General features: G+C 33.8%; 1 protein-coding gene across 1 annotated transcript; it reads left to right on the top strand.

Annotated features, from left to right (window-relative positions):
* Positions 1–267: 267 nt before the first annotated feature.
* Positions 268–2,644, top strand: LOC132747226 (uncharacterized). Its single transcript, XM_060736555.1, has one exon. The coding sequence runs from the start codon at positions 477–479 to the stop codon at positions 2,493–2,495; it is 2,019 nt and encodes a 672-aa protein (XP_060592538.1). The 5' UTR covers positions 268–476; the 3' UTR covers positions 2,496–2,644.
* Positions 2,645–25,469: the final 22,825 nt, after the last annotated feature.

Genomic DNA, 25,469 nt, shown 5'->3' on the forward strand with positions numbered 1-25,469 from the left:
TTTCAATAAATAGCTGATTAAAAGTCCGATTAAAATAAATCCATACCTATATCTAAATTTTATTGATAGAATTTCAAGGTCCTGTGATCATTGTTAATGAAAACAAGTTATTTTTGTTGTAGACATAAGACTTGATATTTCTTACATGCTATTCATATTGATATTTACTTAATTGTAACCTCAGAGCACCTTTTCTCAAATTTTAAATTTTCTATACCCGATCGCGTTCACAAATAACTAATAATAGTTGTCAAGTTGAAGCAATTATTCTTTCCATACATTTATTATGTGTCTGTCAGGTTTAAAGCCGATACAAACTTGTACGAACAGCATTTTAAGTGAAGTAAAAACCAATTATATTAATATTTTAACGCTTGTATTTTATACTGCTTTTTAAAGATTGGCAGAGAAAAAAGGAAGGCGATTTTTATTTACATATCTTTTGTATCTTAAATTATCCGTAATAACTGATTGTCATGGATACCATCAAACTAAACAGAAGACTAGATAGACATGGTTATAGTGTATGTGTTAGAAACATGAACCAGAGAACACAGTTAATGGGGGAATTTCTTGAAGAACGTTTTTTAAGGAAGTCTATTACTAGTGGCGGCTTGTCAGAAGGGTCCGGTTTAGACGGAAGTGACTCTGATGTTATGGAAGTAGTGGAAGGATTAAGTGTTACGAAAGATATGGAAAGCAGTGGTAGTTATCGTGTTTGGCCACAAAATGCATATTTTACACCAATTTATATTTCAAGAAATGGATGCAGTTCGGGATATTGTAGATTAAAAGTCAACGATAATGACTTGTACTTGCTTGAAGTGCTCACTCGGAAAGTTCTAGATTTTTTAATTAATAGAGTAGACTTTTTTGCACTAATTAAGAGGGACGATAATGGGTGTTTTATCTCGAGTAAACTTTTTCGTGAGAAAATACTCCCATTTGGATATATTCTTGAAAAACAAATAGAATCGACATTTACAAGTAATGGACCAGCGACGACTTGTGCTAATGTAGACACAGTCAAATGTTTGAAAATAAACCAATGGCCTGTCGAAGCAATTGCATGGAGAACTCGTGATAGAAAGAACAATTGGCCGAGCAAAATGACTTTAGAATCATTAGACAGTAACGTCTCTTGCTACGTTGTTCCGGTTGGTAGCAAATCTTCTAAAGATCAAGACATGGAATGGAGGCTTTCATTCACAGAAATTGAAAGACATCTGATATGGAGCATGAATGATACACAGTTCAAATGTTTTGTTCTACTGAAGGCTCTTAAGAAACAATATTTGAAAGACATTATATCGTCTTATCATATTAAAAATGTTGCACTTTGGCTTTGCGAAGAATGTCCTGAAACGGATTGGAGAAGTGAGTTATTGGTAGATTGTGTGCAAATGGGTCTTCTAAAGTTAGCCAAATATGTTAAACAAGGTTTTATGTCTCATTATATTATACCAGAAAATAATCTTTTCCTCGATAAAAGTCGTACTGAAAAAAGGAAGGCGACAAAGATAATAAAAGCAGTTCTCAAAAACCTAAACATTAAAGTTAACACATTGTCAAATTTTATGTACCAACATATAGTTGTTGTGCTTCCAAATAACATCAGACTTCAAAAATACATTTCCCTTGAAAAATCTCGTTCTCTTATAGAATATTCAAAAAGATGTTTAAATGCATTACTGTTCGTCAGCCATCATTTTAATGATTGTGAATCAGTTTGTAAAGGCATAAAAAAAACTTTTGGAAAAGACGGCGAAGAAATTTTGCCCTGTATACGTCTGGCATTCACCACTTCAGAGCTCAGAGAGTGTCATCGAACACAAAGGGAAATTGACGAATATATCACTAAAATGCTTAGATTAAAGGATTTTGATTACTTGACAGTGCCACTAACATGTGCAATAATATACTCGGAATACGGGAGGTTTTCTGAAGTAAGGACTTGCCTGTTACCAAAATTACAAGATAAGTCAGAGAAATATTACATAACGCGTACCTTTGTAATTCTATGCTCAAGAATTTGTTTAAAATCAGGGACAAAAGAATATCTTCCAAGTTTACCATCACCTCCAGGTCGACACAATTTACTAATGGACTTCGTAATAAATTGGCAGGCACGTGACAATATTCCACATCCTTTCAAACTTCAGTTTTATTTACTAGGACCTAGAAATTCCATTAAATGTAACCCACTTTTTCTAAGTTGGTATTTATTATACTTGTCTGCCTATAAACTGGGACTTCATGTAGAAAGGGATTCAATACAGGTCGTCTTCAAAATGGCTTTGTCAAGACCTAATGAAAATTTTCATATGATGCATTACGTACATTTGAACCTATTTGGCTATTTGATGTACGTATCAGGTGACAGGAAATTGGCGTTTTCCTATTTTGCAAAATCGTTATTATCTAAACCAGTATTAAAGAATGCAGCAATTTATCATATAGCTATCATGATAAGTGACATACTTAAAAATAGATAAGTTGTGCTAAGAGAAGAGAAGAGGGTCTGCGAAATACCACAGAAAATGACAGCAATTTCCAGGCTCCGTTTGAATAAGACAGTTCGTGAACTGCTTTATAAATTTAAAACATTGAAGCATAATTTAAGTTTATGTGATTGGCATTATATAAAATATAAAAGAAAACATTTTGATAAGTTTCCTCACTTTCCGAACTATTGCTATTGCTTCAGTCTTGTCGTTGTTTCCCGTACCGTTACCGTCCAGAAAGTTTAACATTGGTCATATGTTTATTTAGGAGGGGCATATTGTTTTGCAATATGGTGTCGGTCGGTCGTAACACATTGTCTCTGATCAATAACTTGAGAACATATATTTTCATTACCCTAAAACTTCAAAGATGCATTGGTCTTGGACAGTATATGACTTAAATTGATTTTTGTGCCATGGGCTCATAAGTCATGGTCACTAATGCTGACCTTTTTTTTGTTGTTTTTTTTTTTGTTTTTTTTTTGGGGGGGGGGTGTTTTGTTTCTTGTAAAACAGTTTTCAATAAAATACTGATAATCCATATTCATCAACTCTCTTACTAATTTTGCACTGTGGGAAATTCACATAATTATAGAAAATAAGTATTTTGTATGGAAGTAAAAATATTTTTTAACTTTCTTTTGCAACCTTTACGACACATTACTGTTAAGCGTTACTTTCTTAAGATGTAAGACATTTTACATGTTCTTAACACATTACTAAAACATTATTAAATACATGTTTGACATTTCTAAAGAATTAAAAAGTTATTACGCATTTCTGCATAAATAATGTGCCTTTAAAACAGATTTATTTCTAAATTTATTTAATACGCTGAATAAACTCATCAGTAGCTCACAAGATATAATTGTGGTAGACGGGGTTTTGTATGATGTACTTTTCAATGTACATGTATAGGGAAATGTATGTGGTTCGAATGCCCGCCTAGGCAATGCCCCGTAATCGTATAGTGGACTTTTTGTAGAATATTAGATGTTTAGGAAAATAAATTGAACAATTTTAGCGAGTTTATATACAAAATATTGATTTAAATGTCAATAAATAACTTTAAATAACCTTTCCCTTTAAATGTATATAGTAAAAACTTAAAAAATCTTCTTGTGAAAATCCAAAAGAGGTAGAGCATAGATATTTGGCATGAAACATGTTCTAGCGGATGTCTACCATGTTTGATGAAATAAAACCCCTAGGATCAAAATTGGCGCCACCCAAGAAATCATTGATTTTCCTTATATGTCCTGTAAATCCTGTATTTTTCGTGATGTTTTAATTTTCACTTTTTCTTCTGGGGTGAAAGGTCTCCACTTAAACTTTTTGACTTATTTCTCAGGTGAGCGATCCATCCAGGGCCCTCTGGGCCCTCTTGTTTCTTATTTAGGGTTATTCCAGGGGCAGATAACTTATACATATGTATGAAAAAACTTTCCTTTTCACTTTCCACTTCCGCTGTAAAAATAAAATTTATATAATTTGGTATTCTCAGTATGATAAAATAAAACAGAGACATTCTAAACAGAGATTGTTCTTCGTATTCAAGAAGCATGTTCTGTTAATCTTGACGAGTATCTCTTTAATATGTGTGTATGCAAAAACATTGCCAAACCTGGAACCAACGGCCTTCTTAAGTCCCAGTTGAACGCGGAATATTCTAGATGTATGATACTACCGACCAAAGGAATTTTCAATAGAAGGGAAACGGAAGCGGACATATTTGTTATAAACACCAAATAAACACGTTTCTCTGATCTCAAAATAAGAAAAAGGTTGTGCTTAATTGAGAAGTGCGTTATATCAAGTTAAACCCTAAAAACAGATATTAATGGTATCGGGCCCACCGCACTGCGTTGCAATCGAATCCACCGCCGTCTGCGTTGTATTCATTTTTTTGTCAATTCTTTTATTAAAAAGGCAATATCAATTTCCAAAAGTTCCAAAAATATAGTGTTTTTTTTGCAAGTAGCATACATACAATGTCATGAGGGTCCTTTTGCATGTGTACGTGTATCCCCAAAATGAGACAACAGTGGCGTCTCCTTGTCAGAACAGTGCAGAAGTGTTTGCATAAATGTGTGTGTAATACGTTGTAAGAGTGCGCATGTGGGCTCCCGTCTCACTAAGTGTTTCAGATAAACATTAAAACATTAAAACTTGCCGGCAGCAGCAAACGGCCATTTTTCATCCACCGCTTCTGCGACGAGCGCTTCTGCGTAAGCTATGGGTTATGGCCAGTACACAATTAACTGCCGTTTTTGTTGTCTAAGCTCGGTTTATAAAAGGACGAACCGCTATCCATCAGAATATTTAGTTATAATGACTTAAACAGCCAGATCGGATCAAAATCCGAATTCATTTCACTGTATTTGTTCAACGGTTGCTATATTAAACAAGCGAGTCGTACAAAATTTTTGAGGTAATTAATATGTAAATAATGACCAATGCCGAAATTGCTGGACTTAGATATATATAACAAAACGACCGTTTTACCCTTGGTAGGATACAAACACACACAGAATGACGGCGATATATATTTTATTCGTTTTTGTAAATGGTGCTTTCAAACAAAGCTGATCTGTATAAATCTGATAAAAAATGTAGTTAGCTTGGATTTTTTTTTCATTTGTCGGAGAGGAAATCTCGTGAAGCTGTCTATCCATACATATAACCCCACTGGTTTTCTAACAACAAACATTCATTTTTGATTTTTTTATTGGTGGGGGAGGGGGTCGCAGATAGGGCAACCGAATTTCCGCTGTATGCTAACGGAAAAACTAATTATTAATGCATCATCCATTCGTAGATTGCAACAGAACAATGTTAAGTCGCCTTTCACGAAATTTTTGTTCTGCGTAATATAATCAGGAGGAAAAAAATATTTTGTTGACTATTATAAATAAACTTACATTGGTATGTAATCATATAAATAATGCCATTTAATGCACATTTGATGCCGGTTTCGCCCCAGCAACGAATGAATACAGTACTTTATTGTTATCCCCCGCCTAAAATTTTCGGCGGAGGATATAGAAATAGTCTCCGTCCGTCCGTCCGTCTGTCCGTACGTCCCGAAATCTTGTGAACGCAACTCCTCTTAAACCGGATGGCAGATTTTGCTTAAACTTCCAGGGATGAACAACCTTAATGTGTAGATGGTAGTAAAGGAAGGATTTTTTGCTGCGACCAAATTTAACAGAATTATGGCCCTTTGTTGTTTTTTCACTATATACCATATAGAAATTTTGTGAACGCAACTCCTCTTAAACCGGATGGCAGATTTTGCTTAAACTTCCAGAATGAACAACCTTAATGTGTAAATGGTATTAGAGGAAGGACTTTTTGTTGCGACCAAATTTAACAGAATTGTGGCCCTTTGTTGATTTTTTTCACTATATACCATTTTTGTGAATGCAACTCCTCTTAAACCGGATTGCAGATTTTGCTTAAACTTCCAGGGATGAACAACCTTAATGTGTAGATGGAAGTAAAGGAAGGAATTTTTGCTGAGACCAAATTTAACAGAATTATGGCCCTTTGTTGATTTTTTCACTATATACTATATATATGTTGTCAGTGTGGACATCCGTGTCCTTTGGACACAGTTCTAGTTTTATCTGTAATGACCATTTTATTTTAAGAAATGTATTTAATATGTTACATGTAAAGTCCCTTTTGCTTCATTCAAAGTTATAACGGAAAAAATATTGTCAAATCACAACATATAATAGTATATACATGTAATCTTTTGTGTTGGGTAAGTTATTCGAAATACCTCAGGCGATTTCAATAAATCTGTTTACGAAGTTTTGTCGGAGAAAGCCGAGTTGTTTAATATCTTACCACGTATGTTTTGCCGACCATGTTTTGCCCGTAGTACGGCGGAAAAGGCCGAAACGTGAACTGTTTTTAATTGTATGTCTTTTGTCACACAATCAACTTTTTGGCATTTTCCCGCTTTACATGAACTACATATCACGTGATCATGTGATTTGTATTGAATGCGCTCTCATTTTAGAGGGAAAATCAACATGGTCAGGACGCGGACAATGGCGGTGCTTGTTGGTAATGTAATTTATTCTTGTGCTGATATATTTCGAACCGTGTTATTTGAATTCCTCTTTTTATCTGACGTCTGCCAATCAGTGTATGCATGTGAGTTTTGTTTGAATGCATTCAGGGTATTCATTGAATGCTTGTTGACGTTACGTTCGATTTTTATTTTATCTCGCTGCGCGACGGTCCTGAGGATTTTGTGCAACACACTGCACTTGTACATGCATATTAAAGTCCTATAACGTCTCCAACCAACTAACTCAATTTGTTGATTTTGCCAATATGCATACTTGGAATTTGTGTTTCCGGTTTCTCTTGTGTGATTTCTGCTAAAATAGTTGTATTTGATGTTGAAGCGCGTCGTTTTTCGAATTGTCTCCCACTAAAAATGTGTTTATTGTTTTTACTGTTTTTGTGTATTTTGCTAAAATGTTATCATGCGTTTAGGTATTTTAGTTGATATTATTCGAAGGGGGTGGGATGGTTTGATCAATTATTTTCTAAATGTCAACTGCGATTTTGGTCAGGCTTACGCGCGATTTTTACCTTACGTGGATGTTTGCTAATATTTGATTATGAATTGTCCCCCACCTATATAAACTAAAAATGTGTTTCTTGTTATTTTGTGTATTCTGCTAAAATGTAAAATGCGATTTTGGTCAGGTCATCGCGTTGTTTTTCGCATTGTTACCCACCTGTGTAAACTGAAAAATGGGTTTCTTGTTTATTTTGTGTATTCTGCTTAAACGTAGACATGTGATTAGGTGTTTTAGTTGATATTATTCGAAGGGGCTGGGATGGTTTGATCAATTATTTTTTAAATGTCAACTGCGATTTTAGTCAGGCTTACGCGTCGAACTATACACGCGCGATTTTTTACCTTACGTGGATGTTTGCTAATATTTGATAATGATTGTCTCCCACCTATATATAAACTAAAAATGTGTTTCTTTTTGTGTCTTTGTGTATTCTGCTAAAATGTAAAATGCGATTTTGGTCAGGTCAACGCGTCGTTTTTCGAATTGTCTCCCATCTATGTAAACTGAAAAATGTGTTTCTTGTTTATTTTGTGTATTCTGCTAAAATGTAAATAATTATATGATTATGTATTTTAGTTGATATTATTGAAGAGGGTGGGATGGTTTGATAATTTATGGCTTAAATGTAAAATGCGATTTTGGTCAGGTCAACGCGTCGTTTTTCTAATATTAGTTCACTTATGTAAACTAAAAAAATGTATTTCTTGTTTATTTTGTGTGATTATTCTATATTTAAAATGTTATTGCGATTTTGGTCAGGTCAACGCGTTGTCTTTACAATTATGGTTTAACGCGCGATTTTTACCTAACACGGGTTTTTTTGCTTAACTTTAACTACATGACTTGTTTAATATAAAATAGCATTGTAACACCACAAAACGTCCGTACCGCAAAACATACGCGTGTGGATGTTTTGCGTCGCATATCGTACACATGTGGACGTTTTGCGGTGCATATCGTACTTGGTACGTTTTGCGGCGAGAATGTGTCTTTGCGTCGCATATCGTCCATATTTTCTGTATTAAAATATATTCATTATAAACGGTTCTTTTATTGGTTCTGTCACTTTCATATTGTTTCTGGTAAAGATATGACGAAATAAACATTAAAGTGCAATATTTTTGTGATCATATATAATTCTGATTTTTTTATTAAATAAAAAGAAAGATGCTTAAGCCGAGAATGTTTTTCGAATAGATTTTTTTATGGAATTGAACCAAGCAGCAACAGCAGCAGTAGCAGAGATATAAAAAGATGATATTGAAATAAATGTAATCTTATAGACATGCAGAAAAGGACGGCTATACGGACGGACGAACCGGAGATTAGACTGAGTGAATGACAAAATATATTAAAATTAAGCTTTGCTTTTGACAATAGCTTTTCGTATAATTGCATCAAGAAGTGGGAATGTTTTTTTGTGTTCTTGTTGACTATGGAGGTTTGGTTCTACCCAGCTGGCTAATAATAGTTACTATAATAGAGTTTTTGTATCATAGTTTGGGGGCCTTTCTGTTGAAAATGTGACAGAGTTAAATCGTATACATATACATGCACAGTGCGTTAACTGGAGTACAGGTATTAGTTACCCGCACTCCAGAGCATGTCCATTGATTGGTTCATTTTGTCCGGGGTTTACATATTGTGACGACAGAGAAAGGGATAGTGATGGAAAAATCATATTCAGATGCTTGTTCATTGGTTACTTTTTTGGGGGATTTCATATTGTGGTATAAGGGAACGTGTTTTTATGTTTGACTATGAAGAACATCAAAACACTCGGCAATCTGATTTATACTCGGGGGCTACGCCCCCTCGTACAAATAAGATAGCCTCGTGTTTCGATGCTCTTTCTATTACATACATTATAGTTTTCTTTCTACTAGATTTTGAATTCCATCCATTAGTACAAATGTTAATGTTAATGTTAGGATTTCATATTTATTTAATATTAATGTTATGTACATACATGTTTATCTTAGTATATTGATATGAAGAGTCTTATAATATTTCTGTATAATAATTATAAAGAGTTACAGTTATGACATTATTATTAAAGGGATGAGACTTTCATTTAAAGTTATAAATGATAATACATGTATTGATTAAAAATGTCATTAAACTTGGATCAAGCAATATAATTAATAAAGTCTCAAAAAATCATATTCTGAATAGTTATTCTAATTTTTTTTCTAACATGTGCATAGTTTGAAAAGGACAGCTTCTGTCTTATCTATTTGTAATGGAGGGACACCGGTCTCAACCTCCAGGTCTCCAGAGTCAACCCGACAACAGACTTTTCATAGAGTAGATTGTTACTTGCACTAAATTTTATAGTGGGTGATTTGTGCCACATGAAAACCAACAAATTACAAAAAGTAACCGGGCGCCAGATGAAAACATGAAAATACAATCTACCACAAAGTCGTTCGTTTGTTGCATTTTCATGTTTTCGCCCGGTGCCCCTGATGCAAAATACAAATCGGCCTTCGTAAAATTTCTTATCATAGAAAAAAGGTTAGTTTTTTATCTGTATTGTTCATGTACATGTATTAGTACAGTTATGGTCACTTTCAAATTGACCCGTTATAGATAATGGCAGAACCAAAAACTGTCTAAGCCCTTTTTAGTAAAAAAAATTATACAATATATAAATTGTAATTTTGATTAAGACTATGATTATGTAAGGTTGTTTTTTTTCTTAATTGTTTAATTAGAATTAATCTACCTGTTAATTCAAAAATCTAAAACTAAAAGTATCTGTCAAGGTTTAGAACTGTTCACTATTTAGGGAACAAAATGTGGAAGCGGCCAGATAGCTCAATCGCTTCAGCCGCGGTACATTATTCTGTGGGTCACAGGTTCGAGTTCTGGTCAAGTTGGAAGTTTTCCTCATCCTGTGACTGCATAAAACTCTGAGTTTAATTCACTATGCTCTGTAAACATCAGAAATTCAAGGACACAAATCAATATAGTGGGGAAAAATGATGTGGTTAAGAATTGTTCATTATTAAAGAGGAAATGTGAAGCCGGCCAGATAACTCAGTTGGTCTTCTGACAGTCATGGGTTCGAGTCATGGTCAGGCAGTTTCAGTCAGGGCTTAGAAGTGGTTTTTCAACTGACACATGTTTGATTCATTTAACCCATTACTTCATATACACGCCTTTTAACGCCTTTTTCACCCCCCCCCCCCTTTTTGTTGTCTCAAATGATGAAAAAATGCCTTATTTAGGCCCCAAACACTTGTTTTTGTTTGAGAAATGTTGTTAAAAAAATTGACCTCTTTTTCGGCGCGGCCCCCAACCAAAAGATACATCAGGGGGTTGCCAGAAGGGGGATGTGCCCCCTTCTGTTTTGGGGGGTTTGAAGGGGGGCGGAGTCCCCCTCATCGCCAAGAAAATTTTGGACTTGTGAGAGGCTGTAAATGACCCCAGATTGATCATAAGGTAACGTGTAACCAACGCTGAAAAGCATTTGACTCTATCTCAATCCATTGATAAGTTGCAGCACTTTGAAATCAATTTTGATGGAAAAAATCAACGCAAAATAGTGATTTTTGGCAATTTTGAGATGTCCCCTCGTTGCCATGGTAACAGAAAATTTAAGTCTGAGCATGTTGTTGCAAGGACAATGGTCCAGTCAACATTTGTGCCAAGTTTGATTAGTGTTGAAGCAGTTTTTATAGTATTATAGCAATTTGAACTTGTAACGGGAGACTTTTCAATGAAAACAGCCATTTTTCACAAAATGCTCATGAAGCAATGGGTTAATAGATTGTATTAAATTTGAAATGGACAAAGGCAGTATTGCATGATACTTTTAGATCTACAAAAGGCATTTGATACAGTTGATTACACTATACTGCACATGAAGAAGTTCTTCTTCTTCTTCATGAAACTTCAAGCATTTGCCATAGATAATGACATTCTTACATGGTTCAAGTCTTATCTCTGATACACAGCAGCTGGTGGATGTGACGGGTACTCATTCTACTACTGCTCCGAGTACCTATAGTGTCCCCCTGAGGTTCATTTTAGGTCCTCTTGTATGTCTAATACATGTCAATGACATGTCTGCAACCCTAAGCAATAAGCTTTTATTATTTGCTGATGACTCCGGTATCCTTATATCTGGTAAAATAAATCTGAAAAAAATTCTCTCTTATGGCATGAGTCTTATAACATTGGTTAATTAACTGTAAATTGTCTTTGCATTTTGGCAAGACAGAGTCTATTCATTTTGGTTTAAGTTTCAACTTAAACTGGGCCTAGCCTCCAGGGCAAATGTAGTGGTACTGCTATAAAGTACACATCTTTTTTAAAGTATTTAGGTGCAAAACTTCATAAAAATTTCTTTGGCGTCGCCTTTGATGCTTTGCATCAATGCTTTTCTTGTAAATCATATTTGAATCATCCTCGGTAACCGCGGCTATTTACCGAAAGTAGAGGATATGGAAGGTAATATATACGGAATGTGTAATGTGGTTTCCGACGATGTATTTGAATATGAAATAGAGTCTGGACCTTGATGGAATACAAAATAAAAGTAGAATCTCACTGTTGTCGTATGGAACTGCTATGTTAAAAGTCCACATTACGTGTCCTCTCAATAACTTTTTAATCGCTGATTTAAAAAAATCAACTTTACATGTGCAAAGGGCAATAATTGGGTTGCTACCCCCAAGGTCAAGGTCACACTAAAAGGTCAAATGTATAAAAGTCTACATTTCGTGTCCCCTCCATAACTTTTAAACCTCTGAAAAAATTTTTAAATAGCTTGGCACAAGTGCTCACCATTATGAGACAAGCGTTATATTTGAATTGCAACCCCCAGGGCCAAAGTTACACTTACAGGTCAAATGTTAGAAAGTCTACATTTCGTGTGTGTCCAAAACATTTAAACAGCTGCAATTTTTTATGATAACTTGGTAGAAATGATCACCATTATGACACCATTGGCAAAGCACAATAATCAAATCACAACCCGGAAGGTCAGGGTCACACTCAAAGGTCCAATGTAAAAACATCTATTCATGTCAATTCAGCTCTATAACTTATTGACAATTCAAAGGTTTTAAAATTACTTGGCACAAATGATCCCCACCATGACACAATCTGCAGAGCTCAACATCCAGGTTGCTACACCCAAGGTCAAGGTTATATGTTCTCCATAACTTTTTGACTTTATGGAAGATTTTAAATAACTTGGCACAAATAATCACCATCGTGAGACTATGTGCTTATGATATGCATGACACAACATCAAGGTCATGATTGGTAAAAGGTCAAGAAGTATACATTCATGTTCACTGCGGAAGGGGATTTAGCTGTCCTTCAGACTGACTTGTGTAAATTATTGCAGGAACTAAGTAGATCAAATGTTGAAGGAAATTTAAGACGAGAATTATTCTTTTTAATCGGCAATGGCTTTTTTGAACGTAATACGCTCCAACACTAACTGATCAGAACTATTATTACACCAAGAGAAAATAACTCTTTTAGTATTATTTCATATCAGTAATTGTATTACTTCCCTTTATTTGTTAATCATGCAAAAATGAAATAGAAATAGAATATCTTGCAATATAATATCTTGTTATCTTCTATACAACATAACACATTCATACAACATAACACAAATAAATCCTAAATTTGGTTTAACCAAAAGTGATTAACCCTAGCCAGGCCATCATGATGCTGGTAGCTCAATTTTCACATTTTGATATTATTGAAATCCCTTAAATATTTAATAGACTGCTCCAAGCCGGGCAAATATATTATTACAATTTCAGATAATAGATATCATGGTATAAAGCCCTTCCTTTTACAATACACAGATGTCTTTGCTGATTAAAGAGGTTAATAAAATTGTGTAAAATGTTAAGATAGCACAAATTGAATCAATAACTTGCAGTAAAAACAATACTTATAATACTGTATGTTTGTAACGTCGCTTTTCATACCACTCGATGAAAATAAATCATGTATTTATATATATCCTCTATTTATTACGACGGTCAGTCGGTTAAAGACAGTGCCAAATGATACATGTAAGTGTGACGAAAGATATCCAATGATAATATGAAAATTTTCACTGGCCAGCTCGGATGTTCGTCAGACTACGGGCCGTGGTCAGACGTTGGATCAATTGCAAATTTCGGCCATTTCCGTCAGTCTTCGGATAAGGATATCGTCGAGGTGTTCCAACTGTTGACGCTCTTATATTCCATTACTATATTACAGTAACATGCTTATCATGGGGAAAACATAAACTGTGGCATTAAAAACGTAAATCATTCGATTTTTCTAATATTTATTGTATAATTTTAAGAAAGTTGAAAATGAAAAGAATGTATATCTAAAGTCTTCTGTCAGGTCAGGCTTCACAGCAACAGGTATCTGAAAATATAAAAATGGCTGTCTCTAAAGTTTTTTTTTTCGGAGACTTATTATTATCATTATCATCATCATCATCATTATTATTATTATTATTATTATTATTATTATTATTATTATTATTATTATTATTATTATTATTATTATTTTTATTATTATTATTATTATTCTTATTATTATTATAATTATTATTATTAATCAATAAAAACCTGTTCCTAGTTGGGGCTTTTTTGTAAGAAGATGTCGCAAAATATCGAGCGGGTCATAATCTTGATTCGAAGTTTTGCATGATTTTCCCTAATTTTGCACGATTTTCCTAAATAAAACGTTAGATGATATCAAAAACTCCGAGGGGTTCAGCATACTTGCAGTTTCCCCATGGACGGCCACCCCCATTATCCCCAACCCCTATGATAAGGCATGAAATACCAAGCTATGACTGTGGTAAATAAATGTTCTAATACAACAGAAAGATTTATAATTGGCATAGCACTATTGGTGGTCAGTTGCAATGCAAAATTATACCCTTTACCCCTCATCTAATATGCAAACAAACCAATGAAAGTCAAGCAGGCAACTGTTATTTTATCTTGTTATTGTGATTCAAAAATTTAAACTAACTATACCTGCGTTCATTGACGACGAAAACTATAAAAACTATAATAATCTGAAACAAAGTTTGAGTAACTTGCACCCGTGTATGTATATAAATATGATGTAATACTTACTTTGCTTAGGTCAAAGTGTAGATCACTCGCTATATTAGACATCCAAGATGCCAAAACAGGTTAATAATCATCGTCAAACATGTCGTTGTCGTTAGTAGGTGTATCAGTAATGTCATGCCTAGCTGCTGTTATATCCAATTCAGCTTGATCTTGGAGAGCTATTGCTTTCGATGTCTACGATGTCATTATCTATTTCTTTTATATTTTACAATATCATCATCTGATTCTTTAATTTCTACGATTCATCATCATATTCAATATCTGAAACATCATCAAGCGTATCGCTGTCTGACAGTTCATCATCTGTTTGCTGTGTATATACTTGCATCAACAGAATCTTGATGCCTAAACTAGTATCTAGAGTGTCATTGCTAGTATCTCGGTCTGACATTATCTTATTTGGTTCTAAGTGAATAACTGTGTTACTTGTTTCGCTGTCTGACATTGGATCAGGTCGCTTGGTGCGCACAATTGTCTCAAGTGAATCAGTGTCTGACAATTCGTCATCTATGTTTTCAATCGGGTAAGGTAATCACTTTCATCGTCTGGTGCTCTTTCTTCTTGGTAGGGAATGTATTTACATGGTGTGGTATTGGATCGCACTATTCTGTATGTATCAGATTTAGTTTCAACACTTTCCAGGCATAGACTTTCATTATTCTCTTGAACTACAGTTGGCTTTGTGATTGCATCTGCGTGTAAACTTTCATTCTCTTTCATTTCAGGCTTGTCATTCACAATATCAATTGCTTGAAGCTCTGTCTCTGGATCAACATATCCATATAATTTGTTTTTAAGTCTCCATCATCATCTTTCTTTTTCATTTGTCCATCATTTCTGTCTTTCAATTCTCTAATGTCTAAATCATTATCATTGCAATGCGAACTATCAACGTTTTCTTTATTTGGTATCTTCAAAGTGTGACTTTTATGCTTGTATGTTTGCTCTGGTATCGTGTCCAGTACCCATAGGTGTCTGAAGCGCTTCCTCGTAATATTGTGTCTTCTTCTCTGACATTTCTCGCATATCTGCCGTAAAGCTTTTGAGAATGCCGTTTTGGACTTAAAAACTTCATCCAAATACACGTGGTCTGCAAGACTCAGACATGACCAAATTCTTTCCAGTGGCCAACCTTCCTTCGGATGAAGAACAACCAATTCTTTTTCAATAGCATTGGCTAGTATTTCACTTTTATACGCTTTATCAATAGTATCGCCAGCCTTCTTTATTGGTTACTTGCGCCTAAATGCACCAACGCATATCTTATTGAAAATCTTTTAAGTTTTCATACTTGACTCTGTTGGCCCTTTTACAGACATTTGTTGTGCCTGATTTCGTAAGTGCAATAACTTCCTTTTCATGCTTCTCGTCTAGTCTTTAAAACACCATTGAAACTATTGGACATTGCTTCTAACGCGACTTTAAGGCAAATCATTGTCTCTATTAGTATTTTCTGAGTGAACCTGTTCAGGGAGTCCAGCTTCTGACATTATTTATTTGGCTTCTTTATTTTCCAATGGGGCCTTGCTGTAAAAAGGTGCTGGCCAGTTGTGACAAAAGTCTTTCGACGTCTGTTTCATTTTGTATTTCTTTACGGAACTTTTCGTTAGACTCGACAACAGGTTTCTGGAAGTCTCCGCGTTCTTTTCCTGTGTCTTTCTAGGCCTTTGTTATCTCCATTGTAGAAGCTTTTCTTGAATTTTTCGAGTAGCAAATTCTACTGAAGTGATTAACGCCTTACCATCTTTCACAGGAGGTTTTTCTATGATTACCTTGGACCGGCTTTCAATGCCTATATGTAATACAACTTTGTCGAGAGTGGCACTAGAAGGGATGATGACGTCATCAATTATTGACACTAATGAGGATATCTGTAACGAAAAAAGTGTCCGAATTATAATTATATTGAATGAAATAAAAGTAAAACCGTGTGTATTTTAAAACAAACATGTATTAGAACCTTAATTAATTTTTATGCCTGATACTGATTGAGCGCAGTGGGTAAAAGGTAGTTTATTCCGGTACACCTTTGGCTTTGTATCAAAGTTCGAGCGATTTTTTTCAAACCAAATTCAATCCATTCTGATTCATCACGTGTCATTATTATAAAGTACCACATATACGTATGCCACTAATTCAATACCATATATTATCAATATGTATAGTTTAATATTTATTAGTTAGCCTAAATTTACAAAATTAAATCAGCGCAATTAAAATTTAATTTGGTAAATGCTTACTTATGAACACAAACCAATTTAGTGTTTGAAATTACTTTTAAAACAAGTCGATTTACTTGACTAATTAATAGTTCAAATATTCAAATACCTTTAAATGTGCTTTTCGCAGAATGTTTTCTTTCGTTTGGCGGATAATCTTCCATTTTTTGTCAGAATTATTCGTCTCTAGTATTCACAGCCGTCGACATATTTCGCTTACTGTGCTCATTGTCACAGACAATAAATGCGGCGTCCAATCATATTTGTAGCGTCGTGTGACGTCATACGTCTATTTTAATGGATGGATAGATGGATGGATGGATGGATGGATGGATGGATGGATGGATGGATGGATGGATGGATGGATGGATGGATGGATGGATGGTTATGGTTATGGTTATGGTTATGGTTATGGTTATGGTTATGTTATGTTATGAACCTTAATTAAAAAATTCATATAAATCTATAATAAATTCTATAATTTCTATTCTGTTAAATATTTTTACTTTATATACATTCATTGCGCCTTTTATACAAAAATATCTCCAAATATTTTTGAATAAAACAAATCTTCCACAGCAGCAAAAAATACCTCTCGCGTGCTTCTTTTTAAAAAAAGCAAAACTTGTATCATTAGATTTTAATATACACGGCTGCTTTCAATTTATAAAGAAATGTCTTTTTTTTCTCCTCAAAAAAATGAAGTTTGCTATATTATAAATTCGTTGTTAATATTCCTGACAGGTTATATGACCGTATATAGACGGTTGTTTGCAATAGAGACTCGTGTTATATTTCTAAACAACCGTTTATATACGGCCATATATCCTGTCAACAATCTTTAACTAATAATACTAGTATCTTATTTCAAAGGCGCATATTATGCATTAATATTAAAATACATGTAGATGGATCGAGCTATTAGTTCCCTTGTTTCTCTGATATTAACTGTAGTAATGGTGGTTATATTTCAAACGCTAATATACATGGAGGGTCATTATAACAAATTATCATGAACGCAACTATGATTGAATGCACTCAGGTCCCTACCTTAAGAATCATTCTCGTTCATATTTACTTTATTTATTTATTTATTTATTTATTTATTTATTTATTTATTAGGCCCCTACCGGTTTACCGGAGGGGACTTTAGGTTTACCCTCCGTCCGTCTGTCCATCCATCAGACCGTCTGCACTCACAGGACAGTAATTATGTGGCTAGAGGGACAATAGGTAACTGTTCTTTCTCTTTGATGTCATTCATTCCGTAATGCTTTTATGTGGCTATTTTCTTTTGTGTGGCTAAAAAGAACAATAGAGAGAACAATAGAGTAGCCACATAATTACTGTCCTGTGAGAACTTCCGTCTGTCCGTCCGTCAGTCCGTCCACAAAACTGGATCCCGCGATAACGCAAAAAGCACTGAAAATATTTTTATGAAACTTGATATATGGATAGATGGCAGTATGGAGATTATGCACGTCTTTTCCTTTATTTCTATGTTGAAAATTCTGGTTGCTGTGGCAACAAATAGACTGAAAATATGGCAAATTTTACACATAACATGGATCCAGTGATAACGCATAAAGTACTGAAAATATTTTTATTAAACTTAAAATATGAGTAGATGGCAGTCTTGAGATATGCACATTCTTTTCTTTTCTTCCTATGTTGAAAATTCTGGTTGCTATGGCAACAAATAGACTGAATTTCAAGATTTCTGATTCTAGTTTTAACGTTTTTTCACTATAAGTTCTTTATTTCTTAAGGTATTTTTTCAAAGTTTAAATATAAGTTTCTAGTCATCAACCACATCATATGTGTCAAGGTTTTCAACTCTAGCATAAAATTTATCAGAATTTTCTCCCTTGAACTAAGAATTGTCATGAAAAAAATATTTTTTTTTAATAACTTCTTTTTTTCTGAATGTATCTACTTTAAACTTCATATCTATGTTTCTTATTATCACTTAACATTTGTGAAAAAGTTCAATACTCTAGCAAGACTATTTCCAGAATTATGCCCATTTTGAACATTTTTTCGAGAAATTGGTAATTTTTACTCCAACTTTTTCAATCATTATAGGATTTTCTTCAAACTCCCACATCATAATAATATGACAAGGTTTATAAATCTAGCTTCCATATTTCCAGAATTATCTCCTCTTTAAACTTTGAATTTTTCTCATTCATTCTTTTCACTTTCTTTTACTTCAAATTAAAAAAAACATTCGTTATCAACACTTTCATTACTAATTGTTCTTTGTTACACTCACATCATGTATGACATCTTGCATCTTTATTTCAAGAGTTATCTCCTTTTTAAGAAATTTGCTTTTAAAAATGTTATATTTTGATAACAGGGATGCTTAAAGAAATAACTTTAAGAGTGTCCTTCAGTCCATCTGTCTGTATGTACATAAAAAAAACTGTTTCCTGTGATCACTTTTAAAGAACTTTTCAACAAATTAGAAACATAAGTATATGGCCCTTCAGAATGTTGCTGGGGTTCTAACCGGTAGGGGACTTATGGATTGCTTGCAATTCTATGATAATTGCTTGTTTATTTATTTATTTATTTTTATACTTGTACTTTTAAATTTTTCACAAGTTTATTTACTGTATCAAAATTATCATAAAATGTCATGTTTCAAAAAGTTAGGACATAAAATTTCTCTTTATGTAATAAATAAAGATCTTTAGTTACATTTTACCAAGCCACCCAAGATATTTTACGTGAATAAAGTCCCCATGTTCACTTAGAAAAATATCAAGATCAAATGATCCTGACTTTTCTCATTGGTTTATGAAACAAACAATATTCTTATAAGGAAAAATTATAAGGTTAAAACATGTAAAAAAAATGCTGATTTACGAAAAATTCATTTTGGGATAAAATTTAGCCATAATATTATGAAAATTTATGATAACTGGACTAAAATAATGATCAAATTAAGGATCAATGTTAGTATTTCGATCACCTTTTAACCTCTCATTTCATGTTAAAGACATCATCCCCCCCCCCCCGAAAAAAAATCATAAAAATAAATAAAAAAAATAAAATAAATAAAAAAAAAATCATAAAAATTTACTATTTCAAGTCAATTTATATCACTATTGCATATCAAATAAATAATAAAGAAAAATTTAAATAATAAGTTTTGATCCTGGTCGTGAAATCTGACATTCGGTATACTTGAATGTTAATAGAGATTAGACGAATTTATGTAGTCGGGTACATAACGCTGAGTTTATTTATAGTAATTAAGGGAAATGTATCATATTTATACACAGTCTATTCATGAGTCAATCTGCTTGTTTCCTGCAAATTATGACTGAAATTCTATTTTGGTATCATATTTCTACCTCAAACGAAACGTTAGATCACGATTGTCCTCATAATAGTGATACATTACTAGTATATTGGTAGGCGAATTTAAAGTTTAGAAAAAAAAGATATTTAATCAGAGGGCGTGCTGCTTCAATGTCGGGGAAACAGCGGTATATAAATAAATACATGTACGTTAAGATGTCCTATATTTACTTCCTTTAAGGTACAAACAAAAACATGGTTTCACTCCTAATAAAAATAGTTTGCGATCCTATTATCCAGGTGTGTTTTCTTCCTTGTTCAAGTTAGCCGAAACAAATCTGCTCTTTATTTCATAAAAACAACCTAGGAACAGCTTAATTTTCAAAACGCATGCGATATAACAACATTTAAACGTTCTAAAGTAGCGGCGAACATTATGTAGTAGTTAATGTATATGGTTTACATAATTTGTTGTGTTACTTTAGAGAGACAAATTTTTATGCACGATATGTTCCGGGTTTCATATGTTTAAGTCGTCTTATGTGTGCAAAAGGGTCTTCTAAAGTTAGCCGAATACGTTAAACAAGGTTTTCTGCCTCATTATATCGTACCGGAAAATAATCTTTTCCTCGATAAAAGTCATACTGAAAAAGGGGAAGCGACACAGCTAATAAATTCTGTTCTCGAAAACCTTGACATGAAAGTAAACTCATTGACAAATTTGCATTACCAAAATATAGAAAGTTATATTGATTTAACGCACAGCAATAACGTAATTAGACTTCAAAAATACAATTCCCTTGAACAATCTCATTCTCTTTTAGAATATTTAAGAAGATGTGGTACTGCATTAACAATTGTCAGACAGCATAATTTAGATTGTGAATCAGTTTGTAAAGGCATAAAAGAAGTTTTGGGAACAGAGGCCGAGGGAATTTTGCCCTGTATACATCTGGCATTCACCACTTTAGAGCTCAGTGAGTGTCATCGAACACAACGGGAAATTGACGAATATATCACTAAAATGCTTAAATTAAAGGTTTTTGATTACTTGACGGTTCCTCTAACATGTGCAATAATATACTCGGAGTACGGGAGGTTTTATGAAGTAGTGACTTGCCTGTTACCAAAATTACAAGATAAGTCAGATAAATATTACATAACAACTTGTACACCATTTCCATGCTCAACAATTTGTTTACAATCAGGAACAATTAAAGAATATCTTCCTAGTCTACCATCTTCAATAGGTCGGCACAATTTAGTGATGGATTTAATTCTAAATTGGCAGGAACGTGACAATATTCCATATCCTTTAAAACTTCAGATGTATTTACTGGTACCTAAAAAATTCATTAGATGTAACCCACTTATTCTAAGCTAGTATCTATTATACTCATCTGCCTATAAACTGGGACGTCATTTAGAAAGGGATTCAATACAGGTCTTCAAAAAGGCTTTGTCAAGCCTTGGTGGGTGTCTTCATAAGACGCATTACGTACATTTGAACTTATTTGGTTATTTGATGTACTTATCAGGTGACAGAAAATTGGCATTCTCTTGTTTTTCAAAATCGTTTTTATCTAACCCAGTATTAGAGAATGCGGCAATTTATCATATAGCTATCATGATAAGTGACATACTTAAAAATAAATAAGTTTTGCTAAGAGAAGCAAAGAGGGTCTGCGAAATACCACAGAAAATGACAGCAATTTCCAGGCACCGTTTGAATAAGACAGTTCGTGAACTGCTTACAAAATTTAAAACATTGAAGCATAATTTAAGTTATGTGATTGGCATGATATAAAATAAAAGAAAAGAAAACATTTTGATAAGTTTGGTCACTTTCCGAACTATTGCTATTGCTTCAGTCTTGTCGTTGTTTCCCGTACCGTTACCGTCCTGAAAATTTAACATTGGTCAATGCTTATTCAAGAGGGGCATATTGTTTTGCAATATGGTGTCGGTCGGTCGTGCCACATTGTCTCTGATCAATAACTTGAGAACATATATTTTCATTACCCTAAAACTTCAAAGATGCATTGGATTTAGACAGTATATGACTCCAATTGATTTAGGGGTCACGGGCTCAACAATCATAGTCACCAATGCTAACCATTTGGTGTTGTTTTTTCAAAATATTTTTATTTTTGTATCTTGTTACAGTTTTCAATAAAATACTGATAATCCATATTCATCAACTCTCTTACTAATTCTGCACTGTGGGCAATTCACATAATTATAGAAAATAAGTATTTTGTATGGAAGTCAAAATACTTTTTTATCTTTCTTTTGCAACCTTTACGACACATTACTGTTAAGCGTTACTTTCTTAAGATGTTACACATTTTACATGTTCTTAACACATTACTAAAAAATATTAAATACATGTTTGACATTTCTAAAGAATTAAAAAGTTATTATGCATTTCTGATAAATAATGTGCCTTTAAAACAGATTTATTTCTAAATTAACTTTCATTATTCTGAATGAAATGTACTCATCAGTAGCTCACAAGATATAATTGTGGTAGACCGGATTTGTGTGATGAACTTTTTAATGTACATGTATAGGGAAATGTATGTGCCTCGAATGTCCGCCTAGGCAATGTCCCGTAATCGTATAGTGGACTTTTTGTAGAATTTTAGATGTTTAGGAAAATAAATTTAACAATTTTAGCGAGTTTATATACAAAATATAAATTTATATGTCAATAAATAACTTTCTACCTTTCCATGATATGTAGAGGAGATCCTAATTTTTATTCGAAGGTCGAACATTCGAGGTTGAGATAGAATCGTAGTAATTCTTCCCCGAAATATTCAAAGACGTGCTTTATATGTAGGCCTTACCGTGTGCACGGGTCAGTTTACGACGATACTAATATTTCCAGCCAATAGTCTTTTTGTATTATAGGTAACTAGGGTAACCCGAACGGGAGTATCCTACTCAGTTACGGAAGTTTCTGTGCAAGATCGGTAACCATCGGCGGCATGCAGACGAAACAACGTCGGCTACTACACACCTCCGTTGTTTTTCTTTAAAATATTTTCAAAAATATTTTACTAAATTATGCTCAAATGATAATTAAATTGTTAACCCATACAAAACAATATAATACGAAATTAGATAACCACTATCTTAAAGAAAACAAAAAGACGAAAACACTAATGAAACACCAGACACTGTTTATACACACCCTATAACGCGAAACACTGTATATACACATTTTTAGGCGAAACACTTAAAAGTCCATGTCTTCATAATCTAGGACCTCCTCTTCTATTTGATGTACTATTGTACCATGGTGGGCGTCCGTGGCCGAGTGGTTAAGGTCGTTAACTTCAAACCACTTGCCCTTCACCGCTGTGGGTTCGAATCCCAACAGGGACTTTGGATTCTTTCATGTGAGGAAGCTATCTAGCTAGCTTACGGAACGTCGGTGGTTCTACTCAGGTGCCCGTTCGTGCCTGAATAATGCACGGAAGGGCACCTGAGGTCTTCCTCCACCAGTACGTCGCCATATGACCTTTACTGTGTCGGTGCGACGTAAAACCCATTCAAACAAACAAACCATGGTTGCTTTAGTCTCTTGGTAAGCCCGTCATCCCTCACGACAACCTCCTAGTTCCTTCAGACCTGGTTGTTTTTACATACCAGAATTTGGTCGACCACCCTCCTGGCTGCCGCAGTCTCCTTTCTTTCCAGTTCTGCTGGATGAACCAACGTCAGTTTTGAAACGTCCGATATGATGTACTTTTTGTTCTGTTCCCTCTTTATCACCGAAATTATGTGTACCCAGTGCGGCAACTAATAAAATGTTTTGCTTGAGCCTGTTCCCAAAACACCTTGTTGAGCACACTTATTTGACACGACATTCCTTCTTGCGGAATACTTGGCTGAAATGTACGACACAAAATATGATAATGGATGAATTAATCAAAATAAATAAATGATGACGTCGAAAAAAAAAGTTATTTCTGTTTTGCTACTGCAATCGCTTGACTTGATGGTTTATTTTGAAGTTTATTAAATAAGCCTTAAAGGTAGAACTAATTTCATCTGTGCAGCCACAACAGTCACTTATAGCAATGAAGTAGGGTATATAATTATGAAAAGGATTACTTAAATAAACAATACTGTATATACATGTATACTATAGTTCGTATATGGAAGCACATAAAGGAGATTGTTGTGATAGAAGTTGAAAATAAACGAGAGAAAAAATTGTATGGATGTAAGATTTTTACTAAATAACTATTATAGTACATGTATAATTATGTACAAAAGGAGGGTTTAAACTTGTATAACGATGCATAGTGTACCACGTTTACATGAAAAGAAATTTATGTAATTCGATACGTAGTCAATTCATAATCAATACAATACCCTTTGTATGTATACAATCATAATTATGCTCGCTAAAGCAAAGTAATATAACATGGCTGAAATATTCAACCTATTTATACTCCCAGATATAAACATACAAATGCAATAGATGAAATATTCGACCTCGTATATTATAAAAACAAATAAACATAAAAATGCTATAGTTTGAAATGTTTCAACTTAATATACTCTAAATAAATGTACATACGGATATGTACATACGTACATGCTAAAAACACAGACACATACAGGTCAGACACTCACATTGATATTTCCATATACTTACATTATAAGAAATGGTCCCTAATCCTACCTTAAAATTGAGTTTTCATGCTAAAGAGGTAATTTTTCTTGCAGAATGAAATGCCTGACACATAAAAATGTTCCTGATATATAGGGGTAGCCAACCAAATTTTTTGCAAAATGACTTCAAAGAGGATTACCCCCCATTTCATTGAAATTTTCTGCTGATCACAGGACAGACATACACATTTTATAAATGCAAATATCCAAGTCAAAATTATCACAGAGACTCATGAAATATTTCATTTTCTTCAGAAAACAATGTAGTGTTACTTTTTAAATTAGTTTTTATACTTAAAAATACCCCACTTTCATCCAATCACCTCATGTATAAATTGACTCATACGGTTTTCCCTGCACTTTTTTTCAGCCAATCGCTGGCCATGTTACAATGCGATTCCCTGACCTACATGCATATGTATAGACGTTATAGATTGAAATGCTTGAATACTTAAGCTCATAGGTACAAATGTGACCGGTTGAATAGTCATTAGTAACATTATTCGTTATGCACAATAATGTATTGATATTTCTTTTCGTGTTTGTTTATTTGTTTGGGTCGTCAGACCAAACAAATAATAGTAGCGAAATTTCAGACCCTGATGCTCTTATTTGCAAATGCCGGAAGTAGTCCAACATAGTTACATCAGTGTTAAACAACAGGTTTACCTTGAACAAAATATATCGAAATTATTAAGGGTTACAAACTCTAATTTAGAATGATGTGGTTTCTTCAGACGGCTATCTTATAATTTCATCGTGGTCGAGGGGTCTACACGCTCGCGTTAGAAGCGAAAGGTCTGGAGTTCAAATCCAACTACAGGCCAGTTATCTAAAAAAAAAATTAATTGTTTATGCCAAATAAACTTTGAATTGAACATCAGTGTTGTAATAAGTCTTATAGCCAATTTACTATAGTTATAACACTGGAAACATCATTGGTGATACTATACAAACAAATTGGACCTTCACCTTTCTGACATTCTGATACCCAAACAAATTCAGCGCCTT

Source organism: Ruditapes philippinarum, unplaced genomic scaffold (assembly GCF_026571515.1).
Source record: "Ruditapes philippinarum isolate M1 unplaced genomic scaffold, ASM2657151v2 ctg6290_1_1_1_1, whole genome shotgun sequence".
Lineage (NCBI taxonomy): Eukaryota > Metazoa > Mollusca > Bivalvia > Venerida > Veneridae > Ruditapes > Ruditapes philippinarum.

Coding starts and splice junctions, on each gene's coding strand:
- LOC132747226 (XM_060736555.1), top strand. CDS start 477: ATGGATACCATCAAACTAAACAGAAGACTAGATAGACATGGTTATAGT.